Source organism: Saccostrea echinata, unplaced genomic scaffold (genome assembly GCF_033153115.1).
Source record: "Saccostrea echinata isolate AGI-Se365-2 ecotype Australia unplaced genomic scaffold, CSIRO_AGI_Sech_v1 ptg000062l, whole genome shotgun sequence".
Taxonomy (NCBI): domain Eukaryota; kingdom Metazoa; phylum Mollusca; class Bivalvia; order Ostreida; family Ostreidae; genus Saccostrea; species Saccostrea echinata.
In genome coordinates this window covers 8292219-8302700 of record NW_026889811.1, presented here as the reverse complement: position 1 = coordinate 8302700, position 10482 = coordinate 8292219, and the positions used below count along the sequence as shown (strand labels likewise).

The 10482-nt window shown below is 32.6% G+C and overlaps 1 protein-coding gene across 1 annotated transcript; it reads right to left on the bottom strand.

Annotated features, from left to right (window-relative positions):
- Window positions 1-202: 202 nt before the first annotated feature.
- On the bottom strand, window positions 203-8456 carry LOC133175255 (tyrosinase-like protein 1). The gene is made up of 4 exons (XM_061310357.1): window positions 8025-8456; window positions 5991-6118; window positions 5615-5805; window positions 203-1593 (listed from the first exon to the last, which is right to left on the bottom strand). The coding sequence occupies exons 1-4, from the start codon at window positions 8454-8456 to the stop codon at window positions 203-205; spliced, it is 2142 nt and encodes a 713-aa protein (XP_061166341.1).
- Between the last annotated feature and the right edge of the window lie 2026 nt (window positions 8457-10482).

The following is a 10482-nucleotide window of genomic DNA, read 5'->3' as shown; positions in this document are numbered from 1 at the left end:
AATTTCCTCATATTTATCTATCTTTCACTTCTGTGGTTCAAAAATTAGTTTATGACAGAAATATACAGAATGATAGATTTTTAGACAGGACAAAAACAATATGTCCTCCGATCTTGGGACAAGAGAGAAATAAGACCCGATAGAGTAATGGGGAATAATGTTTAATATATGTAATGCTGATATTGACAGTGAATTGTAAATGTTAATAATCCCATGGCCAGAGCTGTGTGTTGTCACAAACAAACGTAATAGGAGGAATTAAATCTACGTCTTGAGAATTTATCAAATTACTGATTTTCCAGTTACTAGACAGCGCATCTCGGTAAGAAAGCCGGAACATTTTAGGCAAGGCAGCTGATACCTTAAAAACTGCTGAACAGGACTTGTAAACTGTTTTTCCTTCCAGTGATTTCGTACAGAGAGCTCGACAAGGCCGTCCACAGGAGTCGTACGCAGTAAATAAAACCTCTCCTCCACCATAATCAGGGTTCTTTATCCCAATGGCGGTATCCATTACAGAAAAAGGTTGTCTTTCGTCTAGGATGACGAATTCTTTATATGTTCCAACGTAGTTTAAACCATTAGAGGTAACAAACACTTTAAACGCTCCTGAATTCACACCATGGCAAGAACTCTGTAAGGCTTTAAGTGCAATGTTAGGATGGAGAGTAGGGTCGTTACCATCGATGTTTAAAGATCTATTGTAGAAAACACGGACTGGTACATAGACCCAGCGTTTAAGATCTACTACTCCATCGATCATAAAAGTATTTGTAAACGATCGTTGGAGGGCAGAGACTGTTCGTAAACTGTCATCAAGGGATGTATTGTTCTGATGTTTCTGAGATACATCACGCCGTCTTCTTGTCGTTCCAGCTCTTGCTTGAACACTTGCAGCGAGAAGTTGAGGTGAAGCTGGAACACTTCCGATTGTATCGGGACGATTACGGCTATCTGTAAACGGTGAAGATCGAAATCTTGCACCTCCAGGTATAGGTCCACGGGCCTGAGCACGGACACGCGATTCTGTTGGAACATCTTGACTTGCAGGAGCTTGGCCTGGCTGACTGGCCATACCAAAGCCGCCTCCTGCAGGCATCATCGACGTCGGACGAGCACGGGACACGCAAACAAATCTTACTTGGTCACAGAACAAATGGGGACTACGATTGCATCGATTTTGACAAGTTGGTAAGGGCTCGTATCTTACCAAATTTGCTATAAATCTAGATAAACCTTCAATATTTCTCAGTGGTTGAGCGTAGGGCCTGAAATCTATTAAGTCATTGGCAGCATGTCCAGGAGGGGTCATGGTTGGATAATCCATAATCGGATTAATTCCAGAACGAAGTTGTTGTTGTCTGAATATTTCATAAACGTGGTCAATAAATGCATGATGATTGAAAAATATTGGATCATACGCAGCAGTGTTGGTGAGTGATAAATGCCCTCCTACCCACACATGAGGACCATTATGATGGCCTTCCAAGCTGAAAACGTACTCCGCACCTTGTTTTGGTTCCACTATTTCCTCGTATCTTCGACGACTCAACACAGCAGCGAGACCTTCTTTAGTAAAGAGAGAACTGTCACCTAAAAAGAACATTGATTTTGAAATTGAACACGAAAATTGTCTTTAAAAATAGTCTTTACTACACCTTTATCTTACATGCTATATGTAGAGTTTATTAAACATAAACTTATTTTTAATTAAGGGGACGAAGGACACATGGTCACATGACTCAGTTTAACTACGTCATAGTCTCCGATACTTTAAGTTCAAAACCTGATTTAAACCATCAGTACATGTATAATTTTCAAACAATTTGTTTTACTTCAACGTCTTATATAAAAATATCTAAGTAAAATTAATTTTTTTGTAAATATTAATCAATTACGGAATATATTGATCCAACCTTCTGTTTCCCTACACTGTGCGTCCAACAAGTCGGTGACGTCATACACGATCTCTTAGTACAGCAAGATCATATTCGATGAATACACTGGCAGTATTATTATGTAAAAACAGGTCATAATCAGTATATGATGATTTATTTTGAGAAAGGGGAACTCAAAAATAATTTTTGCCAGGCTGATGACAGAAATCTTATGTAGATGTATCTTATTTTGCTTATTCAGCTTACGTGTGACGTCATAGTTGGTTTTTCCCGTACTCAAGAAATGTAAACATGACACGTTTTTGTCATGCTTTTGTCTTGTTTAAGGATGTCCTGTGCAATATTGAGGTCAGCTTCACCATTCGATATTTTTACAGTTAATCAATAAAATGAAGGACTTGCATTTCAACGTAAATTTTTAAATATTGAATGATATAATTTTTTGCAAATGAAGTTTTTTGTTGAAGAAGTTGTCTTAAAAAGTATGTAATTTTCCATACCCAGATGCAGTTTTACAGAAGAAACTTGTTTTTTTTTTCGAATTTAAACCCTATCGATACTCTGAAATATTTTAAAAGATACATGACCACTGACATATTTTTTGTCTATGCTTAAAAAATCCCATCATGGACAAAGTAATGGGCCCGGAATCATGATAAATCAAAACTCCACTTAGACACTGTAGGGCATTGCATGTATTTGTCTATCAATATCTTCAAAACAAGGTAAGAAACCTAATGATAAAACTGCTTTAAGATATGTGGGACATGCTAAATTAGAAATAAACAAAATATGAAAAATATTAAATGACAAGAATTTTTTTCAGCCCAAGGTCCTTCTTCCCCTCAAATAAAAATTATTCCAAATTTGACAGAATGTATCAGATTCTCTTCGAAATCCTTTCAGTGAGGGCTTGTGCAGAAAATGCAATACATAAGTATAAAAATAAAGATAAATAAGATAAGGCCAAACAAAAAAATATGCTTGTTTACTGTTACATGCTGAAATAAAATAGGGTCGGTAGGTAGGAATTTTTTTTTATTTTATTGAATTTTTTTATTTACAAATTCAAATGAATTCGTTGAAGTAAAAAACAGTTTCACCATTGTGTGATGCTTTACTTTTGTTTGGGCTTGCCATATGGGCGATAGACAATATCTTTCTTGCCAACTGCCTTACAGCTACCATACAAGTCAATGGTTAAACTGTTTTGTATTTCTTCTTTAATTCTATGTTGCATTGACTAACGTAGTGTTTTCCCCAGAAAAACTTTAATGCATGGGGGGAATTTTGCTGAATTGACGGCGTGCGGCGTGTCTCGGTTGAGTTACTTGTACATGTATCTGAATCTAGATTTCAGTGAAAAATACAAATGCATTACTAGAATTCATTTATAAATTTTTAAAAATTTAAATGATAAATACATTTTGAATAATTTGTCAATTTAACTTAAGAAAAAATAAACAATTGAATTCTTTTTTATAAAAATAGATCTAATTGTCATTTTTTTTTTGGGGGGGGGGGGTATTTTATTCTCCTCTAAAGCCACTGTCTTTTTATGTGTTGTGTTATTCTTGCTTTTTACAAACTGAATAGGCCCCTAGTGACCCCCCCCTTTTTTTTTTTAAATTTACTTCATTTTCTGGCTGTCCCTACTTTTACAGTCATTTTTAAACAAAAAAGGATGCACACTATGTAGCACCAATGCTTACATGTAAATATTGCGACAACATGTTTACATTGGTGTCTGAATTTTTTTTTTCAACGTAAGCTGTTGAATGTAAGTCATTGTGTATTTTTTATATGTTTAGATTAACTGAAATTAAAAAGATCTTTCTATTTGTTTTATTACTTTATATAAAGATAGAACTTTCCTGTAAATTACACAATTTAAGTCAATCACGTTTCAAAGATATTAAAATTTAAAAAATGACAGATTTATTTACTGCATTTAAATAACAGAGAGTTTAAAGTCAGTATAACTATAGAAACATGAGATTATTCAAGTTCAAAATTGGTGAAAAATCTTGATTTGAACGTAAATAACATATACCATGTTTATCTACACTCAATCTCGTATTTATATTTTTTAGCTCAGATACGCCATATATAACTTTAAAGCACGTGCGCTTGACCGAAGTACTAGCCCATAGTTCATAGAGTAAATAAACAATGATAATGTTTATAGGACATGTTTATATTAGGCATAACTATATTTATGCTAAACATGGCTTAAAAATTATATGTTTATCCTTTTTGATGTCGGAACATAAATGCTATTTTTAGAATGACCTGGAGATGTTGGAAAAAAACCCACGTGCATTCACAAGTGTATTACTTTCATGGTGTGTATTATCTTACAGCAATTAATTATTTTTTCATGATTAATCAAATAAAAACTTAATGATTAGTAACATAACCAGTAAATTGCAATAAACATAAATTGACAGCTACATGTATTGCATCAATTACCCCGTATCGAGTTCACCACAGGTTTGTAGGATTCTAGTGATTTGAATTGTTTTATTTATAGATTGACAACTGATTAACATTCAAAGTAAATAATCTTCTTTAAAAAATGTATACCATTAATAATTCATGCATAGCGGGAAGCATAGCGGCAATGTTTGATGCATGGCGGGAGATCTTGAATGCATGGCGGTACCTCCAAGCAAAAACGGCCTGGGGAAAACACATTTGTAATAATAATTTAATCGAAAGTACTAGAAATAGTCTATTTCTAGTACTTTCAATTTTAAACCGTTGACCGATTAAGACGCATGTAAAAGTTAAACTGACCGGTGAGTGACTTCTGGATTTTTACGATGAAAAAACATTTGGGTCGGCGATTAAATATAGGGTCGGTAGGGTAACCGTAAACAAACATAGTTTTTTATTACGCCTAAAGATGCGTCTATTAATTATTTACTAATCAAGTGTCAAATCGATGAATTAAATACAGTAAGGAACTTAAAGATATTTTTTCATGCGGAAAAGGGAATTTAAAAGTTATTATCTTCATCTTTGGACTCGTACAACTTAATGCCTCCACTGTGCCACGAATTTTGATGTAGATAAATATAAATGTAAAATCCAGTTAATAAATGTTAAGAGAGTAGAATTTTGAATATTTTTTTATGTGTTAGTTTTCATAATTAAAGTATTTGCAAGCAAAAGATGAAAAGGGCCCCTGGTCATTTATCATATATTGAATTTGTTATGAGCTATTTCCACTTCATAAGTACAGTGTAAAACTATCAAAATCAATTTAAAACAAGTAAAAAGGAAATGATTTTAATGCAAAAGTTTAAAGATATTTTTTACTTTTCTGTTAATAAAGGAAAACTAAAATTAAGTTATTGAACTGTTGCTTTTCAACAAGAACGGTGATGGTCATGAAGGTCATGAAAACTATCTTTTAAAAAAAAATGATTTCTAGACCAAACAGAAAAAAATACTTCCATTTCCTTTCGTTGTAAAGGCATTCTCACGTACCTACAGGTAGCACCTTCAATTTATTACCTAGCACCTCCAACGTATTACCTAGCACCTCCAGTTACCTATGTACGTGTTGTCATGAATTGTGAATCATTCAGTGATTCTATTTTTTTTTTTGTAATTTGTACGTCTATACTGTTTCTTGGGAGACGTATCTGTTTTGAAATTTTATCCCAAAGATTTTTGGGTATTACAAATCTATAGACACATATATTTACCTGTCCCTATATTTCGTATAATTGAATCCCCAAGAATTGTTCTTAAGCTTTGGAACGGCCCAGTCATGACTTCACCATCGCCGTTTCCAAAGAACATATCACTCCATATCATTGATCTGGTGGGGTCCATCATATCGTGATCTACTGTGGAATCCCAATAGGGGATGGGGGTACCACAAGCAGTTTCCAAGCTAAAAATAACCAATGAATATGATTAGACTGTCAAGTCTCATAAAGAGAGATAGAGAGAGAGAGCATGTATTACTAATTTGTAAATAATAAAGTTACGAATCGTACAAACACGATTTCATTCGCGATTCATAAAGCTATATCAAAAATACGTCGTATATAAAGAAAGATATATAGATAGGCGTACAGAAGCAGGTAAATTCTGTGCCAAGGAATGAAGGCGGGGCCTCCATGGGCAGTGGCCAATACTTGTCCAGAGTGAAGAACGGCCAATGTCTGATATGTATTACGTCCTGATTGTGGAGGTTCCACGGCCTGAAAGTTAAATTTATTATATTTCTTGTTCGTGTCTCTTTTATTGCTATTATTATTGATAGCAGGGAAGCGCTCCACTGACCATATTTTATGATGACAAAATATGAAAAATAAAATGAAAAATACATTTGCTATGTTTTTCTTTTTGTGTTTGCATGGTTATTCGTGTATCTTAATAAGTAAAATGAAGTCAATTCAAAAGAAGTTGCATGTTATTATACTGAAAAAAAGTTTTGTTTTTCTTTCGTGTTAACACAAATTTTTTCGGGACCTTTTTCATTGTACGCACACAAACTAATTTTCCGTTAAATTGTAAATTTTATTTATATAATTATATACACTGTACATGTATATATCTTTAATTTAAAAAATCTTTTATGGCAGAGAATGGACTACGGTACATTGTTTTAGGACATAGATGTGGGAGTCATTTTTCAGTTGGTGAATATTTAAACCTTTGAACTATTTAATACATTCGTTTTGCCATACATCAAGCAAACTGCAATTTAGCAAAAGAATATTCTTTCTGTAAAAAAAAAAACAAAAAAAAAAAAAAACGAACTCAAAAAGAAATTCTAGTCAACAAGAAGTGTTACAAGGTGTACACGGTGATTGACAAGGAAAGTAAATCGAGTCGACCGACAAATAATTAATAATTAATTAGGAGATCTACATGAAAACAAGACAACAAAACACCAAAAAGGGAGCAATAACTGTTCGTAATTATTATCCATCAAAGGTTCCAACTGACAAGGCCATAAAATTTGAATAATGTGCGACTTTTCTACAAGAATATTTATTTCCCCCAATTGGCATTTTGTTAGAATTTTGCTTTAAAGGAAAACAGAACTACGTGGAATAGATATAGATATAGATATAGATATAGATATATATATATATGAGAAGAAGAGGAATATTTGAATATTGTTAAATGCACATTTTGAAAGAAAATTAAAATGTCATAGTAATTTATAATTGTGAAGGTAAAAAAATTAAATTGGAAAAGGAACACAAAGTAGATTTTAAATGTTCCTTTTTTCCCCTAAAAGCTGTTAAAAATTTTAGGGATGGCAATCGAATACAGAATTGCAAATCGGTTAACCGCATGACGTCCCGACCGATTAACCGGTTAACAGTATCAAAATATGCATTTTCTTGATATACCCCCCCCCCAAGTATCTCTATTCATAGTATACACAAGAAGAAGACTAACAAAGTCACTAGAAGTTAAATCATTCTATTTGTCTCGAGTCTTGATAAGAAAACTACATGCATATATATTTTATTTCAGTTTCAATAGACAAGTAAAAATAAAAGAAAAACACGAATCATGTCTGAGAAATCAGATATATCCAGAGCAGATGTCACATAAGTTCATTCTGCATTGTCACCATAATTAAAACTAAGTCTGAACTACATGAATGAATATACAATGTTTGTTTAGTAATTTATTCGATAGACAACTGCAAAAGACAAACATATTAACGGGGATTTAATGTCATTAAAGAATAAGATGACAGTCGGGGTAACGACATGGTGTTTTAACAGTAATTACATATAACACCTCAAACACAAAAATGACCAATTACCCCACAATCTCAATCCGAAGAACCATAATTACATGCAAGTCAGCTTGGATATGTGAGAATGTTGAATTATCAAAGTTAATGCAGAGATTTCTCTTTTTCCGAAAATGAATTATAAGAAATTTGCGTTAAAATACACAAGTTATTATTTTTTTTTCGACTAACCGATTACAGATTTTCTAACCGATTGCCATCGTTCCGACCGAGTAATCGGTTAACCGGTTACAAATTGCCATCCCTAATAATTTTATATATTATGTATAGTGACCAATACCTTGAAGATCCAGAATTTAAATATCAGTCTTTTAATTTATTCTCACCTCTCTTTGAAGTCTAAGAATGCATCGAGCGTAACGCCTGAAGGCACCCCCAGGACTCCGTACTTCCTGTCTGTATCGTCCTGGAAATCGTGCCTGTCGTTTATGGCGCCTTGATTTCATACTATGTCTCGCAACATCTCGGGCCTCATTGAAGATTTGCCGGAATAATCCATGAATGTAGTTAACGCCTTCCTTGGTAATGTTTAGGGGAGACCAAATCTTACCATCAGCAATTTGTTTATATTGGTACTGTCGGTAACAATAATTTTGAATGTTTACCGCAACCTCATCAGATGGCGTCATATTGAATGAACGGAACTCATAACATTGCTTTAGAGCGTCTGGAAACGGAGCTGGGTCCAAGAGAGGTGAGGACAATTGCACAAGTTCCAGACATATAAAAATGATCCTTGTCTTCAACCAAACCTTCATCGTTTCCTTAAATCAAATTGTATAAGAATTTTTTTTGCCACTAACTGCTGGTACTAATGAAAAAAAAAATTATGGTATACATGAAATTTGCAATACAGTTATGTAAAAATTTTTCGTTATAATTCTGAAACTCGTTATTAATATACTTATTGGTGAATAGAAAAGGATAATGTTTAATTTAAAGGTGCTTGGACATAGATTTGAAGTTAATATATTCTCCAATTTTCTGTATAATTTCATGACTTATATGTTGCTATAGCATTTCATTCTAAAATTTAATAAAAATCTTATTTCATTTCGAAGTTATTGAAACTTCAAATTTCTGGACGCGTTTGATTGACACATCCGTGCACTTTCATAAATTTTAATTTTATTCTTAATACTTAAGAAAAGTGGCAATATTGTTTTGTGTTAATGAAAAATATTAAAACTATGATCCAGAAAATTCAGAGTAGAAATGTTCGAAAGCAAAACCCACTCACAGTATTGTCAGTCCGTGCTCAGTGGTGTGTGCAGACTTTAACATTTGAACACACCCGGTGAATCGTAAATATTAACAACAACAGAGCTCGTGCCTTGTTTACAAAAACAGTTTACGTTTCACGGGTGTATTCAATTTGTTAAACTCTGTACAAAACACTGAGCACGGGCTGACGATATTAGTAAGGGGGTTTGCTTTCGCACATTTCTACTCTGAATTTTCTGGATTATAGATGTATTGTTTTTTATTAATACACAACAAAATCGCTTCTTTTCTTAAATATTAAGGATAAAGATAAAATTTGTGAAAGTGCAAGGATGTGTTAATCAAACGCGTCCAGGAATTCATAGTTCCAATAATTTCCAGATAAAAAAAAGTTTTTAATTATATTTTCGTGTGAAATGCTATTGCAATATATACATGTGTAAGTCGTGATATTATACAGAAAATTTGAGAAAATATTAACTTCAAATCTGTGTCTAAGCACCTTTGAGGCATCGATATAAAATAGAATTATACAGCAGTTTCCTATATTTTTTAAATGCATATTAAGACAATGAGATGTCAAAATTGTTATCATTGCAATTAGTTTTTAAAACAACGAAGTAATATATATATATAAAATGCGAAATGCTTGCTAAGGTTACATCGATTTCTCTATTCAAAGTTTTAAAATTATACATTAATTTTTTTATTAAAATATATTAAATATATATATTAAATGAACTCTGAAGGGAATGATTATATCTAAATACTAACCTGAGTGTATTAGTCTGCAAGTGTCCTCTAAACACGGTGAAAAGTTCACAGACATTTATATACGAACACAAAGACATTTTTAGGGGAAATTCCGAATAGAAAACAATTACGGACAGTGCTAGTAAAATTCAACAGATTAGCTTCATTACACATTTGAATAACACCAATTAATCAACAATGTCCGTAGTGATTATTGACCTAGCTATAATAATAAAATATATACTTAGGGAAGAGATACTAATAGGTAAACTACTAAAAATGTACACATTAAAACATGACGTCACCGCAGGAAATATTGTACGCGTTCTTTTGAAATTGTGTATCATTTTGTTACGCATTTATATTGACGATTGGGTCTTTATAAAACTGAAAGACACTGCAATGACACCAATTGCCTTCTCTTTCATTCTTTTCGCTTTTAAAATGAAAATTTTATAAAACCTCTTTCTAGCAAAGGAATTGATTTTGTTATCTAAAATCATGTTGTCTTCGACAATGTTAAAATCAAGTTGTACCAGTACAAAATATTTTAATATGATATTCCCAAATAAAACATTGATAAGATAATTTAAAAAAGAAAAAAAACTGTATTTCAGTTTGAAATTTGGTTTTTAAATTGAACTTTTCCTTCTAATAGCAATAAGATATACTTAAATACCCCGGGATATTCAGAGGTCATTTCAGATCGGGCTCAGGTACATTAAATTCAAAATATAAGAAAATTCTGTTGTGTAAATCTGACATACCGGTATTTAAAAAAGATAGTATATACATCTTTGTTTAAAT